General features: G+C 37.4%; 1 protein-coding gene across 1 annotated transcript in view; it reads left to right on the top strand.

The window, feature by feature from the left end:
• Nucleotides 1–20734, top strand: part of LOC121458915 (protein piccolo) — a 309061-nt gene that overhangs the window by 239383 nt on the left and 48944 nt on the right. Inside the window, exons 18-21 of the mRNA XM_041668303.1 lie at nucleotides 7056–7149; nucleotides 8315–8386; nucleotides 10535–10715; nucleotides 12317–12511. Of these exons, the coding sequence (XP_041524237.1) occupies nucleotides 7056–7149; nucleotides 8315–8386; nucleotides 10535–10715; nucleotides 12317–12511 (542 nt within the window). The remainder of the gene's footprint in view (nucleotides 1–7055; nucleotides 7150–8314; nucleotides 8387–10534; nucleotides 10716–12316; nucleotides 12512–20734) is intronic.

Here is a 20734-nt window from a genome sequence, read left to right as displayed (position 1 = left end):
ACTATGTGTAATAAATTTCTAGTAGCCAAGGACAGTTAAATAAGAGAGAGAGAGAGAGAGAGAGAGAGAGAGAGAGAGAGAGAGTATTAATAGCTACTCGGTCATATAAATGAGTTTTATAGTAATAGCAACAAAGCCAAACAACCTTTCTTCAGTAAAAAATGCAATGTAATAAAAATAATATAATGAGGGGTAGAGAGCTTACTGAGCAGATCAAAGCACCGGCTGCTCTCCCAAAGGACCAGGGTTCAATTCCCAGCCCCCACATAGCAGCTCACAGCTGTCTCTAAGTCCAGTCGCAGGGAACACAACATCCTCTTCTAGCCTTGTGGACATTGGGCCCACAGGTGGCACACAGACCAAACACTCATGCATATAAAAAATAATCAATTAACAATAATTAAAGCAACGAAAGTTCTATTACCCTAAACACCCCACACTGGCCCAGTTTTATCATTTCTTTTCATTTAGTTTTCTATAATTTTTTTCTAAATATATCCATATACTATGCAAGAATTGAGGTCGGGGGGAATGAGAGGAGAGAATACCAAGGAATGAGAGCGCATGGCCTATGGCCTCGATACATTTACTGGGATAGCTATGGAAGTGAAAATGTGTGTAACTGAAATATCTCCCAGTTTTCTCCCAGCATCCTGCTGGAAAAGTACAGTTTTTCTCATTAATGACATTTTTCTCTGATTGTAACAAATGTTAACTTTCATAACTGGTGATGCAGTTACTCACCAGATTTTCTTTAAACACTCTTGTTAGCATGTGTGTGCTGTCATTTGGGGAAAATATTGCAATATTATGTTCAGACCTAACTTTTATCTTAATAATTTAAAGGAAAGCCGGGCGGTGGTGGCGCACGCCTTTAATCCCAGCACTCGGGAGGCAGAGGCAGGCGGATCTCTGTGAGTTCGACACCAGCCTGGTCTACAAGAGTTAGTTCCAGGAGAGGCTCCAAAACCACAGAGAAACCCTGTCTCGATAAACCGAAAAAATAAATAAAAAAATAAAAAAAATTTAAAGGAAAATGGAGACATGAAGTCATATTTTAAGATGAAGTGCTTGTTCCATGTTCATTTGATTAACTGACTTTTATATTTTCCTATATTTATAAATCTTAAATAAATCTCTAATTAATTAACTAGTTAATTAAACATGACCTATTTGTCATAATATAGTACTCAATCCTCCCGAACAAGAAAGTCAAAGGAGAATAGTCCTTTTCTCCCGTTCAGACTGAATATATGATCACTCTCAAGATTCCCAGTTCAGTTACCTATGTTTGGCTCACAAATGCAGAGATTTTGGCATAGCTTTTACAATTATGGGAGTTTATCGGTTATACAAAGTTTTGACACAGAATTATAGTATCATGCACAAGATGACCAGAGGGTGATAGCACTAAAGAGTGTTTGAGAAGAATGGCTTTATGAGGCCAGCTATGCACTTCAGAAATTCAAAAAAATTAATAATAAAATTTTTGAAGAGGATCCCAGGTTTAAGACCAGCCTGGTATATTATGGTATGCTGCCCATAGACTGATTTATTATTTGAAGGAAGGAGAGAGAAAAGAAGAAAACCTAGGAAAGAAAAGATCTTGTAGAAGACTGCTTTGGCTTCTAAAATGAAGCCATCAATACTGTGAAAAGGTGACAAGACCTGCATAAGATTATACCAGCCATATGCCCAGTGTGGGTCTCTGGTGTTTATGAGTTCTCACCCCAAACTGAGAGATTATTGCAGTGGCGGCTGCTGGGCAAGAGAAGACAGCTTCTGAGGGAGGGAGAAGCCCTTGAGAGGCTTCCCAGGCTCCAGCAGACAGCCCTACATCCGTACACATAGAAACCACACTGAGCGAACTCTATGAGGTATTTTTTTTAAGCATATAGATTTTGGAAAAGTGGGTAAAGGAGGAATCAGAGAGGAGGTAATCTGATTTGATCAAAACATAATATATATATATATATATATATATATATTTGAATTCGCAAGTAATAAAATAGAATTGTTTTTAAAAATTGTATGAAGTAGTCTGTAGCAAAGTTATTGGCTTATATTGTTGGGTGTGGCAAGCAGAGGTACTACCTTAGCAGCCAAGACTCCAAATTATCTCATGCCTCTTACCAAAATTCAATTGAAGACTGGGTTTGATGCATCTGTAATCCCAATGCTCCGTAGCTCAGGGCATAAATACTGACAGGCAAAATATGTTTTGCTATACCTCTGTATCATGAGGATATTTTCACTAATGAAGGTTAATTAGATATCCGGAACAAGATGGATAGCCCCAGAAAAGAGCCCCAGACAAAGAAAGAAAAAGGAGCACTGAGTTGCATTGCTTTCTTCTGGAGCCTCAAAACATCATTATTCAAGATGAAGACCAAGGTCAGCAGAAAGACACTGAAAGTCAGATAATGGTGAATATAAACACACAGTTGGAGCAGAAGCAAAGATCAAGCTGAGGGGCAAAGAGGCTGAACTCAAGGTGCTGCAGGCTCAGATAGCTAAATAGTAAGCCCTGTTTCAGGATAACGACAAGAAGATGAATCTTCTAAGACACAAGTCTGAGGGACACAGGGTAAAGATCATTCTTCTGATAAATAAGGGAACAACTAAATTCATCTGAAAAAAACAACACAGAGAAGATAAGTAAGTCATCATGAGGCAGAAGCCACTCAACATCTAGGTCTCATTAAAGTGTCCACTGAAATGAAAAAGGAAGAAGTCTCATTGCAGAATCAGAGACAAGGAGAAGTCAAGGTGTAGAAGCAGGGACGGGAAATGACCAATCAGAACACATTCAATTGAGATCCAAATACAAGTTCAACACTAGAACAAGCTGAGACAGAAGAGAACTGGAAAACCAAGACGAGGAGCTGACGTCTAAATGGACACCTCGTCCACCTCCCTTCAGAGGCAGAAAGACAGCAAGGTACACCTAGGACACTTTCAGAGATTGTAAAGGGGAAAGAAATTACGAGAACAACAACAAAATCATACGATTGCAAACAAAAATAACAAGAAATGGCTTTAAGAGCTGCAGTTCAAGAATCTGGGGCTTCTGACCTCGGTCTTGCCGAGCTGTTGTGGTTGGGAACACAAATGATTCTTTAGATCACTGTTAAAGCTCAGAACAGGCCCTGCAAGCCAACATCCAGGCACAGATATGCATAGTTGTGCTGAGCGTAAGTAACCAGCAGCTGTTTGCTGAGCAAGAGGAAGGAAGCCAAAGGCCCTGGCAAGAAAGAAGGCAACAAGTCTCCCACTGCCAGAGTGAGAAAACGGAATTCTGGAATGTAGAAAGCCATGGGCATTAAGTGTGAGGAGGAAGCTGGCTGGCTATTGTTCAGTTTGGGAAGAAAGCGACAAGATGTGAAAGCCAAAAGAAGCTTTGCAGAATCTCAATGCTCAGTATGAAATGATAAGATCACAAATACATGTGCCAAGAGGAATGGGGTTGAGCTTCACATTGTTAATGCACAAAATGGATACAGTTTGAAAAGGACCAGTTTGGGACTTTATAGATGTATACTGATGTAAGGTCTTTGCTCACCAAACATCTAGCATTCTAACTTGCATGGGTGTTGAGCTGATTTTAATCTATTGGAAATTTGTGATTTTGTTTTGTAAATATCAGATAAGTGATACTGGTGTGGTGTTTGTGAATAAGGTGGAACTCACTTCCTTTAAACTTGGCAGGACTTTAGAAGGACAATATTTGCTAGTTCATGAGCTCTACTTTTCAAATATGTAAAAGTTTAAAGTGGCATAAAGTCTCATACATAGACTTTCTTACGTTTCTCCTATCTACTTTTGTGCCTAAGCTTGCTGTTATTTTTTAATTTACTAATACGTGAAAGAGATGTTATGTAGATGCTCTGTAGAAGAACTAGCCATTGATAATAAAAATGGTTTTCTTTTTTAAAAAAAAGAAGAAGAAAACTGCGGAAAGGGGGTTAAGTCTGGACAGAATTGGAGAGTCAAATTCAATAAGATGAAGATACACTATTGATATATTTAATCTATTCCGTATGAGATTACATCTGACTCTGTTAAAAGATAAACGCCTGTAATCATTTGTCCCTAATTGTCACACAGTAGTTGCATTAGATTCAGAATATCTCTAGGCAAATCTAATAAAGCCTGTTTAAAAACAATGAGTGAGTGATGCTTTTAAATAGCTTTATTAAGTTAATTTCATGTAACATATTTAAGAGTTAAGAATAAGGATTTTTTTAACTTAACACCTAACCCTACCACCTAATACTCTTGTAGCCTTACTAGCACTTCTTAATTCCCCCAAGACATAGAGTTCAAGTTTCAGTCAATCTTACCTATTAAATAAGATAATAAATAGAACCTGTTTTGTAAGGAAGCTTTGAAGATTAAGTGGGTAAACACAAGTAAGTAGTTAGAGCTCTTGCCAGGAAGCAGCCAGAACTTAACGTAGTTATTATTTCAATGTGGCTACTTCATAAAATACTTCAAGTAGGAATAAAACACAAAATCATAAGGTAAGGCCAGTTGCATTTATACTGGTATTCAGTGATTTTTATATTTGTAAAAGCGGCAAGAACTACTAAATGTGGATGTGAAATTTTTATTATTTATTCAATTAACAAATCTTTTGGAAGATGACAGCACTGTGGATGATTTCAGCTTAAGACATAGCTGTATTTTAATAAAGAAATGTTTGCAATTGGCTTCATGCTTGTCTTAAAAATTATGAAAATTCACTCTTTTAAAATGAAAAAAAATTTACTAATGATCATCAAATTTTGGATTTTATCTTTACTGTGGTGTTCCTATGATTCCATCTTGAAAATTATATCTGAGCCACACAGAAATTTAAAGCTATGTTAGTCTGTGCCTTGCTTAAGTACCCCTGCCTAGAGGGACAGTTATGAATCCCAAGTGCTACACAGGTCAGCTGTTTGCCTGAAAGTCTCACATCAGTTGTCCCCATGATATCATCAAAACTAAACAGCAAGCACAATATAAAAGGACATACTCTGCTAAGAACTTTACAGTTTTGAACTTCGAACCTTTCAAGTTTACTGAACATTATTAGCAGTATTAACTAATACTCCAATGCTTTTCTCAGTTTGTCAACATTTTGCTATACTTGCTTCAGATGTTGTCATGGTAGAACATACATTCATTTGGAGCCTTCAGAAATCACGCCCTTGTCCACCTAGAATAGCCACTAAATTGAATTTAGCATTTGTAAAGCCTAAGTGTTCCTGTGATAGTAATATGCAAATGTATCTGGTAATTTAGAAAATTACTTAACAATTTTAAATTCACCTAATAACTTAACAGTGACATATTTATCTTTCTGCAAAAACTTTAAACAAAATCATTTTTAAGAATTTGATTTAATTCATCCTGTTGCTTAATATTTCATTGATTGACTATATGAGCGCATACTTATTCATTTATTAACTTTGGTAGACATAATTCTGTGGTTAATGTTTTTGAATAAATTTCTTTTGTACAAGTGGGAGAAATTCTCTGGCGTTGAAGCAGAATAAGTAGAGTTGAAATATCCTGGGTGTGTATGTATAATAAGTTTCATGAGGTAGGGACAAAATGTTAGACGAAATAAATATACAAGCATAATTTCATGAGAATTCTGTTTGTTAAAGTCATTGTGTAAAAATTTCTTCCAAAGTGTCTGTAATTTATCTTGAATGACAAACATTAAATCCTGTTCTTATTTTTGTACACTCAAATGGGATGGTTAGAAATGAGAGACCCCAGAATCAGTTTCTCATGGGTGACATATGAGGTTTGGTGAGGCACAAAACCCATAGCTCAAATTTCACTATATATTACATGACAGCTTTATCCTAGAATAATTACATTTTATTCTCCTTGAGTGTCATGGTATGGAGTCTTGACTGGCTTTAAGGAAAGGCAGCTAGTAAATCTAGGCAAGACCAGGACTTCCTAGTAAACGGAGGACTCCTACAGAAATAGAATATTACTTCATCACTGAGATACAAACTAAGATGGGAAAGCCAGGAAAAGGTGAAGGTAAGGAAAGGCCTTGCCTGTGGGATCAACAATGTTAAACACAGACAGCAGCTGCCTAGTTCCAACTCCGGTCACTAGTCCATGCCAGCTGTTGATCTGCTGTTTAATTTGGGTAGGTTTTCTATATAAGTTGTTAAATGTATGTATAATACATAAGCAGCTAATAATTGCTTAGAGACAATGGGAGAATTGGGGATTCAGTGAAATGCCCAATTTACAATGAATGAAAGATTTAACTTAGTTTCCATTTTAACGTAACTTAGTGGCATAAGGCATTTCAACCTGCTTCATAACCATGGTAAATGTCATACTTTAAAGGGAGTTTCAAATGTCCCTTTGGGAAAGTTCTTGCAATTTCATCTGTCGTAAGAGCCATTTGCCTTTCTTTTCCCTGTAAATGTAATGATTGCTTTACCTTTTCTTTCTTTTTTAAAGACAAGAGAAAATAGGGTCTAATGTAGCCCAAACTGGGTCCAAAGTAGCTATGTAGCCAGGGAAGCTGAGCTCTGGTTTGTGCCTGCAAATGCTGGACTCACACTATTGCGCCATCATGCCCTTCTCTTCATTCACTGCCTTTTAGGCGGGAGGGTGGGGGAGACAATTTAGCTTTGCTGACAGGATTAGAGGTCAAACTCTCAGAAAGTTAAAGACTATACTATTATTTATGAACCAAAAAGATCTTAATGTTATTATATACTTAATTTAAGTATCTTCCACATTTAGGAAAAGGTAAAATTTCTAAAGTATCGTCCAAAGTCCTACAGGAATTTCTTTAAAAGTGTCCTCATACTCAGTAGTGCAAGCAAAATCAAGACACCCGATATATTTTCAAGATGCCATTGTGTGTTCAACTTAAAATTGAGTTTCAAGGTGCAATGATTATACAGCGATGTGAGGCCAAAGATCTGGCAAATGTTACATGCCCTTCAGTTTGACCAGGAAGTCATCAGATAAGGTAAAATGTAAATTAAAAAAAAAAAACCTCTTCTTTTTCTCTTCCGATTCAGTGCTGAGTACAAGAGGAGAACTAAATATGTCCAGAAAAGTCTCAATCCCGAATGGAACCAAACAGTGATTTATAAAAGTATTTCCATGGAGCAGGTATGTAATCATCATCTGATAAATGACAGATGTAGGCTGACAGAAGTGTAGTGATGACAACGCTATGGAAAGTCAGGGCCACTGTCAAGGTTTTCCAAACACAGTGGGAGCTCATTGAAGACAGGAGAAATATATTCCGCGATAATCAGTGAGAGAAGCTCAAAGGTAAGATGAAAACAAAGGCTCATATTTAACAAAGTAGCCCAAACATGAAGAAATAGGTTAGGGAAGCAAGGCTCTTAGAATATTTTAAAATGAAACCTTTTCAATAGATTCGATCAGATTTACACATTTTAGGAAATATTTTCAACTGCTGGTATTTGGTTTTCAGAAGGAACACCAAGAAAAACTAAGATGAAATGCATGAAACATGTTATTTATTCTACCCATTTATGGTGTAGGGTTTCATTGATGGTAAATTGAAATTTCCCAAGAGGAAAATATAAAATTTTGTGAAGAAGATGTAATGATGACTTCTGTAAAACATCAAAACCAAAAATAAGTGGTTCAAGGCAAAAAGTTGTCAGTGGATATGTTTTTTAATTGAAAAGAATATTAATTCCATAACTTCCATAAACTAGAATAGTATCTGTTAATGCCAGCACTCAGGAGGTAGAGGCAGGCAGAGCTCTGTAAGTTCAAAGTGTGTTACGGAACAGCCAGGATGACACAGAGAAACCGTGTCTCAAGAAACAAAACAAGAACAAAAAGAGATAAGATAATCTACAGTAAACAATCTTTCAAAATGAGGTTGTGGTTTGCTCTCTGAAAGGTGGTTATGAATATGAAATTATAAGTGAATATTAATCTGAGTTCTTTAAAGTAAGTTAAATTCTGCAGAAGTAAAAATGCTTCATTTTTGGCAATGATTGGGATAAAGAAAAATCTAAATGTTTTGGATTCAAGGCTTTCATATATTTAGAGAGTATCGTCTGCTTCTTGTTAAATGAGTAAAGACAGAACAACGGGAAATAAGTATGGCCAGTTTTTTCACAAAGTAATGAGGTCTCCTAGAATCAAGCACTAGATTGAACTACAATTTAATCATTATAATTCCACACAACATTTAACATAGAGTCTTAAGTATCCAGGCAAGAATCATTTAGAAACGTATAGAAATGCATGTTGGAGGAATGTGGTTGATGATAGCTGTATCCAAACGCAGCTCATGAAGAAGACATTGGAGGTGACAGTTTGGGATTATGATAGATTCTCTTCCAACGACTTCCTTGGGGAGGTAAGTCTGTCCTTTTTTATACTGTCACCCTATGCAACGAGTTAAAGGATGGAAGATGATAAACTTCTTGAATTTACACAATAGCCGTTCCTGACCAACATCTCTTGGCCGGTAAGTTAGTTTCCTGAGTTACTCTTTGAATAGAAACTTGAGAAGTGATTTTCCATTCACCATTTGATGCACTTTTTAATTTAGTTAAGATTAAATAAATAGTGTTTTAGCGGGAAAATAAAAAAATCACAATGTGATTACAAATGATATCTGAAACAAAAAAATAAAAACTAAGCTGGAATTTTTAAATGCAACATCTTCTTTTATTGATTTTTATTGAGCTCTATGTTTTTCTCTGCTCCACTCCCTGCTTCCCCCCTCCCCTTCAATCCTCCCCCAAGGTCCCCATGCTCCAAATTTACTCCAGAGATCTTGATTTTTCTATTTTCCATGTAGATTAGATCCATGTATGTCTCTCTTAGGGTCCTCATTGTTGTCTAAGTTCTTTGGGATTGTGATTTTTGGGCTGGTTTTCTTTTTAAATGTTTTAAAACCACTTATGAGTGAGTACATGTGATAATTGTCTTTCTGGGTCTGGGTCACCTCACTCAAAATGATGTTTTCTAGCTCCATCCATTTTCCTACAAAATTTAAGATGTCACTTTTTTTCTGCTGTGTAGTACTCCATTGTGTAAAATGTACCACATTTTCCTTATCCATTCTTCGGTTGAGGGGCATTTAGGTTGTTTCCAGGTTCTGGATATGGCAAACAATGCTACTATGAACATAGTTGAGCATGTGTCCTTGTTGCAAAATCAGTTTCTTGAATCCCTTCTCCTTCCATGTAATATTTCTCATTGCCGTTTATGATTAAATATTATGGTAATGATTTTCAAAGGTTTTAAAAGTTAAGACTAAGTAGACGAGAAGATACTTAAAATAATTATTATATAAATTTGTTAAAAACCACATATGTATATCTAAGAATGAAATCTAGAAGAGTGAACAGATCTTTGGGTGTTTCCATCAACAATGTTATAAAATTTTGAAGTTTATTTAGTGCTTTTAACTTAAATTATATGTGTTTACACACTCACACATGCTCTATGTATGTGATTTCCAGGAAATCTGAAGCTTACACAATCCCTTCTTGATAGGGACTGTCTGCCTTGCGTGTGTTGTCTCTGTAATGAGAGCTTCTTTGGGTTGAAGATATGCTACCTCTTTCCCATCCAATCCACACCACGGAAGCCTTCCTTTCAGATTCTTTCCTAATTCAGCCACTAAAACTAAAGTTGATTGTATGCAGAATTATTCTAAATAATAGGGTTGTATTTGGTTTACTGTCAAATTTCAAAACATTGGCTTTCTGAAGTCCTTCTAATTTACTCTTGTTTATACGACCCTAGGTCATATATCTATATTATTTATTACCCATTAAATCTAAGAAGCCAGTGGCTGTAAAAACACAGTATTTGTGTGTGTCCCTTAGGAAAGGAGGGGTGCCATGACCCATCAGCACCTGGTATTTAAAACACTAAAGTGCATTTTAGATTGGAAAAATAAGCTGATAATGGCAAATTACTTATGCTTTTCATTCTTTGATCTTGTCCATCTTCCCGTTAAAATCATACATTTCTCCTAAAGTAAAAATTACTTTATAGAACATTGTAGGGAGGGCCTTGGACCTTCCCCCAAAGCACTGTGCCTCACCCTCTCTGAAGAGTGGATGGGGGTGGGGTGGGGAGGTATGAGGAGGGAATGGGGGGAGGGCAAGGAGTGGGAACTTGGATTGGTGTGTATAATGAAAAAGGATAGTTTGTTTTCTTTTTTAATAAATAAATAAAAGAACAACCCAAACCAACTTGTGTTTCATAAAATGGTTGGCTTATGACTCTGATCTTTTCATGCTACCCGAGTAAATTAGGGAAGAGTCAAAGAAATTATGTCGTTTAGTTTAGCCACACATTTATTAAGCATCTCAGTATTATAACTGAGGAAGAACTAGTCAGTAAGTGAAGTGAGGAAGGTAGCGTCCCCACCCTTAAGGTGGTGTTTATCCATCTGGTTACATCCTTAGTGTGTTTTAGGTTGTGGGAAAACTAAGCCTATTATAAGCTCAATCCATGTTCTTTCCTGCTTCCTTATCCTTTCCAGGTGTTGATCGATCTATCCAGCACGTCTCACCTGGACAACACTCCTCGGTGGTATCCACTGAAGGAACAAACGGAGAGCATTGACCACGGCAAGCCTCACTCCAGTCAAAGCAGCCAGCAGTCTCCAAAGCCCTCTGTCATCAAAAGCAGAAGCCATGGTGTCTTCCCTGACCCATCCAAGGGTAGGAGGCATTTCAAGTAGAACGTGGTGGTTGTTTGTCTGTTTGGTCAGTCAGTACCTTCTTGACTTTGAGTCACTCTATGCGTAATATACATTGTCAATTTCAGTTCTGTGGGAAAATTAATGTGACATCACGAAAAGAATGTTTTGACTTAGGAAGAAAGGCGCTGTGAACACATATCAGCACAGACTTAAGTGGTGGCTTCACCATTGTCATTGCCTTATTTTGTAAAAATGAGATTGGACTACATAAGATAGTTGTATCCATTCTAATGGGATCTTAGAAAATTCACTGAGTTATTTCATCAAACAATATAAAATTTCTTCTAGTATGTTGATGAAAAAAACATGGCCATCATTAGTGTTAGTTGTATTTCTTTTAAAGGTTTGGATCTCTGAATTCTCATACAGTCAGTCTACAAACAAAATTTGCATCGTATTTTTACTTATCCTATGAAGAGAATTTTTCTCATGTCATCAAGATTTGTCTTGAGGCAATTCAAATTCCTCAAGTCTTTCCTGGATGTTGGATTCCAATTAATTTTTAATTTGAATCATGATATTACACATGGGATCTAGCACTATGCACAGCATTTTTTTTTTCAAGACAACGTTTCTCTGTGTAACAGCCCTTGCTTCCCTGGAACTAACTCTCGTAGACCAGTCTGGCCTCAAACTCACAGAGATCCTCCTGCTTCTGCCTCCCAAGTGCTGGGATTAAAGGCATGTGCCCTTGCTGCTCAGCCTTATGTTTATTGGAAAGAGTTTTCCTGTTATTTTTTAACAACAGTTCTACAGCATAAGACTAATCCTCCTCATAATTGATAAATTTATCAATCTATATATGATAAACATGTGGTAACCAGATACATTAATTATTTATAAGGATTAAAGGCAATTAATGAGCACTCCTTTCTTCTGAGAGTGTTTTTATGTACATCAGATGAGGACAGATTGTGTGAAAATACTCTAGAGGAGGAGAAGCCGAGGTCACGTCTCAGAGGCCATGGAGTTAATGTAACTGAGAACCACTGACTACAGAAACCAGACTGACTACAGAGAACATAAGATGATTTATGTCTATGTTTTGTATTGGGTTTGGATTCCACGTAGCCATTTCAACTTTGCCATTCTCAACCTCCTGAAAGATGATTAGCATAAAAATCTCATTCTCCCTCTTGCTCTGGAGTACTTCTCTGCACCCATACCTTCTCAGTTTCCTGAGACAATGAGTTGACAATACCTTCTAATCTGGTCCTGCAACTGAGGAAATCCATTGTCTTACCAACCTCTATGAGAAAGAGCAGAGCTGCTGGGGAAGGGGCAACTGAGGCAGGCATCCATTGCCTGAGGCTTCTTACAACTCATCCGTGATGAATGAGCCCCTTCACTAGTCTCCATTCCCTTTGCTTCCTTTCCTGAATGGCTTTCCAAATCTTAATTGCATTACCGTATGGTGTGAAGTTGCATAACTGACCCATGAAGAAAAACATTAATGTCCATCTTAGACAGTTTCAAGTTATGTGTGGACTAGACTTTAACAGTGGGGGAGGGGGGACACGGGGAACAACTTTAACTCATGTTTTATCCTTTTGTAACCAGACATGCAAGTTCCCACCATTGAGAAATCCCACAGTAGTCCTGGTAGCTCAAAATCATCATCCGAAGGCCATCTCCGATCTCATGGACCATCCCGCAGTCAAAGCAAAACCAGTGTCACTCAAACCCACCTGGAAGACGCAGGGGCTGCCATAGCCGCGGCCGAAGCCGCCGTGCAACAACTCCGCATTCAACCAAGTAAAAGACGCAAATAAATTCCTCAGCATGGCAGCTTAATGTTCATCTGTTGCCTTTCTCTCCTGCTGTCCTTCCCTGTTTGCTTTCTGTCTTTTTGGCATCCCCTGCTCACTCTGTTCTCTGTCCTTTTGTCTGTGTAAGAACAGTATCAATACATAAATATGCTCCCCCCCCTTTACTTTTTTCTTTTCCTTTTAATTTACGTAGACAAAACTGGCTGTTTCTCCTTTGTTCCCACCATCTCTCCGACCTGGCTCATAGTACTTGGTAGTCATGTCTGTAAGTTTGCAGGCAAAGCAGTGTTGTGTGTGTGTTTGTGTGCACTTCCTTCTCCTTTAGAATACAGGAACTACAAGCACAAGGGACTGCCAGTTTTCCAGCATTATCCCCACAAAAGCAAGCATGGGGACACACATACATATTTAAGTAAGGTCAATAATGGGGTACTTGGACCAGGAAACACTCAGCATTTAAGCAGATACTTAAGGAGACCAATTCTAGAACCCAGGGTAAAAAGCCATTTGAAGCAATGTTTGATAACAGGATGTGTGGGGAAAGGAGCTAATATGTGAACCTCATAGTCTCCTGAAGAATGTGCAGAAATCCGTATTCTCAAAAATACGTATTTTTCATATGCATATAGGTTTATGTGGTGAGACAACGTGATCTCATTAAGGGGCCCAATCTGGCCCATTCTGTTGGGTCACACTTTGTACAGAATAGCAGCATCTGCAGATTATTTTTTTTCTAACCAGTGAACTGTTTTCAAAGTCAAGAAGTGCCATGTCTAGTAGCTGTTAGTCCATTAGAGTCTAGCCGTTGACTCCTCCTAATTGATGAGTCTTCACATGTGACCTCTTCTGATACAGCTCTATAAGAACCCAAGTGCAGATGTTTCATGGCTGAGGTGTGCTGCCGCCTCCAAGAAGCATCCGCCAGGGAGTAGAGGCAGCTTGTTGTTTCCCTCATCTCTCTGGTCATCATTTCCAAGGAAACAGCCAGTTTTTAACCCCTTCAGTGCTGTGCATGTGGTGTCATTTTGGCCTTCGAAAACATGGGTTTCAACCAAACCAAAGCACACTTGTGTTTGCATGAGTAACATTGAAGCTGGTTCCATCTGAGGATACACCCTGGGTTTCCATTTCACCCGCACTGCCACGGCGGCACCTAAAAGTGGGTAGTGTAATCATGCCAGGAAGCAGCACAGACACGGCATAGCAGGCGTGCTCCCCATGCAGGCGCGCTCCCCATGCAGGCGCGCTCCCCATGCAAAGAACTCAGCCTGGTACTCTGCTTCCACCAGGCAATGGCAACCAGGACCAAAGCCAGCTAGCCCTCAGGAAGGTGGTGTCCGATGGACCAGTCAAGCCAGAAGGAGGTGAGCAGAAAGGCCCTGTTCAAAGCACACAGCAAGAATGTCCCCCCAAATGTTAAGGCTCTCCTCCTTCATTTTTAGGGATTGTCTAATGAAATCTGTTTATCCCATTTTTAATGTGCTTTTGTGGGCATGGCATTTTAGGATTTCATCATCACCCATGTAAGTCCCAAGATCGGTCTCGTAATATATTGACTACAGTGATTTGTATTTTTCTATGCAGGGCGTCTTTTGACTTTTGTTGGAAAATAGTTTAACAGTATTCATATTGCACAATGGAATGCATGCTACTAACCTAATCTGTTCAAGCATGACGACAAACTGTGTTGCATTGTGATAAAAGTTTACACTGCTCACAATTCGAGTTAGCCTACCAGTTGGAATGTAGATCAGTTTTTGTTGCCTAATACTTGTCGTGTAACTTTTGGAAATGCTTTAGAGGAAAGCGAAGGAACAATTGTTAATGCACTCATTCACCGTGGCACAGAGAACATTCTCTCCTGAGCCTACAAGCAGACATCTGTGCGTGTTTCCTTAGCTGTTCAGTGTATCAGCTGTGTTGGGCATGTGAATATCCAAGTGCCTGTGTAATAAATAAAGTCTCTTTATTTCATTCATAAACTACTGGGTTCTGAGCCATTGTTATATGATACATCATAAAATCAGTGTGTCGGTTTGGGTTTTATTGTTTATCATTTAGTCCCTTTAAGTAAGATATGGCCACCGATACATGCTAGTTAGAGCTATGGTGACAAAAACATTCGGGAGCATAACAGAGTTTCACACTGGAAACAACCTAAGTCAGAAGGGAAAGCTTTACAAACTCAAGCAGAGCTCACATGGAAACATAAATGATTGATGGAGTTGGCCTACTAGGTACCACTTTCACTGCTCCTAACTCCCACCACCCCCTTGTCTGGTCTAGTTGACAGCCTTTTCAGGTGTTTGCAGAGAGGAAGGTAGATTCCACTAGCCCTTCCTTTGAATGTGCAGTTAACTTTGATGTCACAGCTGTAGTAGTCACTGATAACTGTGACTCGTGACTCGCTTGACCCCAACATCTGGAGTTTTCACACAAGTAAGAGTCACTGCCCATGACAGGAATCAAACTAGTGTTGCTTTAAATTTTTTCTCCAATTTAATTCATAATCACATCTAACTTATCTAAAATTGGCATTTTTCTTAAATAATTTCTACCCCTGAAATACTCAATGTTGTATAGTCTTCCATAAACCAAAACTGTGCCTTTCATTCTCTTATAGAATTTCTGTTTGTTCTTAGAAAATTCAAAGCATCTACTGTGCCTCACACATACCAGATATGTGAGTGCAATAGCTGCTTGGGGCAGCAGAGAGGCAATCACTGCGGGCCTCTTTAGATTTCCAGATGGCTAAGGAAGCAGATAGCCAAAGCACAAGGCTGATTGCGTGTGTTTCAGCTCCGTTTAAAGGCTGACCCCAGGGAGCAATTTTCTCTTCCTCTCAGCATACTTAAAATGCGACTGCTTCCCAGGCATAGTGCCCCATGCTTTAATCCCGACACATAGGCAGTGAGTTCCAGGACAGCCAGGGCTACATAGTGAGACTCCATTACCCCCTAAAAGATGAGGAAAAGCAATTCTACTTCATACCTTTTGTGCTCTCAAATAACTGGGGTTTATCTCTAGCTACTCATCGTCTTACTTGAGATACTATACTGACTTTCAATGTCAAAACATTCATATTTTTGCCTTCTTTTTTATATTGTGATTTAGTTATTACTATATAATTATTTGTAATATTGTAATATTTTAATCATAGACTTGTTCTTAAAAATTGTATAAAATTATTTAGCTCATTTTATTTGAATAAGACTCAAATATATATTTACATTTAAAGTACTATAATTGAATTAGAAGTCACTTTTTATTGATTTCAAAACAGAAGAAAAGCTAAGTAACTGTATTTTTCTTATTTATTTTGTCCTAATCAATGACTAAACTCTGTTTTCTAAAATATACATATACTCTCCCTGTATCTATCTATAAGTGTTATATAATACAAGTAAATAATAATTCTGCCCGGTCTTTATCATAAACATATTATAGAATTAAATTTATGTAAATTAAATATGATTTCACTGCTCTGGTGAGTAAACTGATCAGAATTCTGAATATACAACCAGCTAGCCAGACCCTGCTCGCTCCTCCACTTTCCACAGAGGTAGAGGTTGGACTTTTATGAGCTTGAATAAAATCCCTTCATTTCAGTCCTCCCAATGTAGATCATAGGATCCCATTGCATTCTGAAAATAATAGTCGATTTAGACGGTTCTTAATGCTGTACAAAGTGTCACATGATCCATTTCTTGCTTTATCACAAGAAGTGGATGAAGTAGACATTCAACTGTTTTACCCTGTTCTGTGGGTAATAATCAGGTGTCAGGGGGTGGGATGCTGTGCCCACAGCTCGAAGCTATCTCTATAACCCTTGTCTGTGGCTGTGAACTGTTGCATATTCTAAATGCAATAGTTCCTTTGAAATCAAACTTTCCCATTCTAAACAACTGTGATTTACTTCTTTGTTATCACTGAACATCTTATAAATTGTTAAAAGTAGCTAGTACTGGTAGCAGGAACAAGGTTGACATTCTTGACCTACATGATGCTGCTTCCACTGTACAAAGCCCAAGGGGCAGCAAAGCCATCGCTCTCCAGAGGAAGCTGAGTGTTTATCTACAGGTATCTCAATCAAAGGTGACAAAAAGTGTCCCTAAAGAAATTTTCAGATATTTTTATAAGCTTCTCATCAGAGTTATGCTTGAACTAAGATATGGAACAGCAAGGGTCATAAAGGAAGCCAATGGAATTCTTCTCTCCTTCTGGAGTTTAGTTGCAGGCAAGGAGATTTGAAACAGATTATTCCAATGCCAAATAACAGATTTGTAGCAAGAAACCTTAGCAAGCGCAAGTGGTATGTTAGTTTATTTTCCTTCCAGTTCCCTTGGTTGAGCATTAGCTCTACTGTTCTTAGCAGCCAAGAAAGAAAAGTTACTAAGCACTTTGGGATACTTTTGTTTTTACCTTTTTTTAAATATAGATTTTTTGAGTCGAGGTCCTGCAGAGAAACCATATAATCCAGACTAGCCTGAGATTCACTATGGGTCAGGCTGGAGTATCAAGCCTCACCCAGCTCCTTACTATACAGTTTTGAAGATTATACCTAAACTCAAACAAACATCAACATTTTTTTTAACTCTGGACAGTTGCTTACTTGACAACTGATTACTGGTTTTGAGTGCAATTTGCAACTTCCAAACAATTTTTTTTGACACTAAGATTTGATGTATGCATTTTAGGTTCAGAAGTAGATAGTATAGGGTAAGCGGACGTATCCTTCCTCCAAATTAGCAAAGTAAGGGTGATTTAGAGTGATTGAAGAGGAGATTGTGAAGACACGGTCTTACATAAGAGATAAAAGATAGGCTTGATAGTTTCTTGGTGTGGCCCAGTTGTCTGAAGAAAGTCCGAAGCTACATCCACACATGGCTGCTGGAGATACCACTGTCAATAAAGCTCACTGTGGGGTGTTCCAAGGCGTGGGAGTTGCTTTCTTGGAGAGGTGGTAGTGGGTGGCTAGTTGGAAGAGGTTGGATTCTGGGAAAGAGGAGAATTGATGGTTACACATGTTAGTATATAACCAATGTCTCATTTTTTTTTCTGGCCCAAATAAACAATCAGTTTTATCAGAAGGGATTTAGTGTGCTCTATTCTGAAAAGTACAGGACCCTAAGCAAAGTAAAATTGAAAGCAAGACAAACTAAATGGCCATTTGGGGATTGGAGTTGTCTTAATATTGGGTGTACATGGTTAATAAATTAAAATTTTATATTCTTCAATCAATGTATTTGTGTAAAAATAAAAAGTCATATTTAAAAAATAAAACCCTTGGCAGTTTGAAATTATAGGAAAATTGACAGTACAATCATGTGAACAGAGTAAATACTCCCCTGTCCCAAAACAGTCTAAGAAAGTCAATATTCAGGCTATTGAAAATGTTCACCTTTCAACAGTGCCTGTTATGTGTGGTGGGGGCAGTCTTTGTGAAAATCAAAATGCTTTGGGGGAGTTTCCTCATCTTCTTAGAATGATTATATGTGTATTTTCAAATATTTTGTAAGCATTTAAGATTATTGTCAGAAGTCTCTGCTATGCGTGTAGAGTCGCAACCAGTGACCGTATAGTTCTGAACGTATGATGATAGTCTTATTAATGAGCTATCCTTCCTGAAAGTGAACACGTGATTCCCCATCAGTGGATATATTTGTTCTTTTCTAGTCATAGTTGTGGGTCTCCAATGAACCATTCACATGATTTGATTTGGTCAACCCTGGGAATTTATTCAATTAATTTCATAGGACTAGCAATATCCACTGGCCTTAAGTATAAAACTACCAAAACTTGTTTTCAATGTTGTTAAACCTTAGTGTGCTGAAGTCCTAGTTTTAACAAACAAGGACTCATTAAATACTCTTACGTCTATGACAAGCAAAAACCATGAAACCTAATTTTAAAATACACATTACTTTACCTTGGACTTGGGCAAATTGGCTTGAAAACATTGATCAGGCAAATAAATGAAGGAAAGAATCATGGGACTCAGAAAGCATAGTCAAAACACAATAGGTTCACTAGTCAACCTAAGATGTGAACATGGGGCTAAAGAGCTGGGAGAAGAAGCATGGAACCACCAAGGGAGAGGGAAGCAATTGCCAGAGGCACTATTAGACCACCTAACAATAGTTCCTAAATCACATATCAAGAACCCATGAATGACTAGAAAATTTTACTACTTTTTATTCCATTGCTCTAGGTGAGAGGAGGTGTAGGCGTGAAATAGGATGAAAGGGACCTTCATAAACACTGGACCATACTGCCACAACATTAATTTTACTTTATTGTAGTTCTGTGTATTTATATATAATTGAATAACAAGAAACTGTAAAAAATTTCTTGAGAAGATAAAACACCAGAAATACAGAATTTAGTTGGGATGTTGATTTTGTTAAATGTATCAAGATAAGTAATATAGATATTATTATGGAGCTCATATTTATATGAATTCATGCCCACATTTTCAGTATGACCAAGTATACTGAAAACGCAGCCAAAAAATTGGTAGTACTTTGACAGAAAAATAATTAGTAATTTTACAAGTAGTGAAAAGCAGAAAAAAGTTAAGCAACATACATAATAAAGGTCACAGGAATGGATGCCTTTCTTAAAAATGCAAGAAGGTAAAATAAACATTTGTTTTATTTGTTCTTTAAAAAGGCATAGCATCAAAATCTGCTCTTCCTGCATTGAACAACTCAATTTCAAAACCATACACAATCTAGTTATGTAAGCATTATTTTCACTTGATAAACAGAAACTATATTTCTATAACTCATTGACTCAAATTTCTTTCAGTATAAGCAAATCATTTATATGTTTTTAATTTTAAGTTGTTTTCACGTGTTCTTATTAATATTATTTAAAATAAATAACTATTAGGTTAATATCACCCGACTCTTAATTTATATTTAAAAGGCTTCACATAGTGTTTGATAATAATTTATATTATTTATGCCTTCCAGTTACCCTATTTACTCTAGGTTTTTGTATGCTATAAAATAGTTGTTTTGGTTTTCTTTTGTTCAAAGCAAGGAGAAAAGTCAAGCCTTTATGCTAAACGTACTTTCTAGCTCAGACCATACACTAGTTGCTAGAATCATGTCATTCTGGATGAAACCAAGTTCTGCAGACACAAAACGTGAAAGAAAGGCATCATTCAATGATTAAGGCACATGGTGGTACCTGATGGTTGATGATCGTCAGGAAAGCTTTTGCTAAATGGTATCAGTTTGTGCCCACAATCAGTACTCGTTTCATTACTGAATCTTCTCATTGATATCATCAGTCACCAACAAAGCCCCAGAAATCCTTTTCATCACTGTTTAAGAAAAGTCAAACATACATGTTAAAATATTAGTTTTCATTCTCATTTTTCTCAAGTATGCAGCTAAGTTTACAATGGCTCTATAACATATTTTTTAGGAACAATGTCAATCATTTCAAGTTTCATAATTTAGACTCTGATTAATATCAATATATTTAGCCTATATAAATTCAAGTACTTTTAAGCTCATGCACATACTGTGCTTTGATCAAAATCACCCCACATTCCTTTCTCTAAAATCCCTTCCGTATCTCTCACCACTTTCTCTAAAATCCCTTCCGTATCTCTCCACCATTTTCTCTCTCAGCTCCATAACTCTCCTTATGCTTTAAACTGACTGGGTACAATTAGTGGTGCTTGTGTGTGTGTGTGTGTGTGAATGTAGGACTAACTCCTAGAGCATGAAAAACAAATAGCTCTCCCTCTTCCAACAGCCAAAAGTTGGCATCTCAATAAGGGGTGGGACTTCATGAACCATGTCCTGCCAATTATTAAGTAATTTTTTAATATTAGAAAGAATCACAAGACCAAAGTGTATAAGACTGACCAAGCAAGTGTGTACACACAGTAATATTTTTTTACAATAAGCAACAACAGGAGAAGAGCAAGGCCTTCCTCTCAAAACCTACTTACCTCGTTTGTCTAATTTTCTGTGTCTTAGTTGTTTCTACTACATTTCAGGACATCTTTTTTCACATCTCATTTAATACTAATTTATAATTATTAAGGGTTTCAAAAAAATACTTTTTTCAATTTATATAAAAAATTTAATTTTTCCCTGGGCATCAATTGGATTAAATTATAACTATATATCCCTACTCATTGCTTCCACCTCCTGAACTCTGATTGGTCAGTTCAGCTGCCTATCAG

Source organism: Microtus oregoni, unplaced genomic scaffold, assembly GCF_018167655.1.
Source record: "Microtus oregoni isolate MIOR12 unplaced genomic scaffold, Mior012 000018F_ref0000195, whole genome shotgun sequence".
NCBI classification, from domain to species: domain Eukaryota; kingdom Metazoa; phylum Chordata; class Mammalia; order Rodentia; family Cricetidae; genus Microtus; species Microtus oregoni.
Note: the sequence above shows the minus strand (reverse complement) of the source record. Positions and strands in the feature narration are given on the sequence as shown.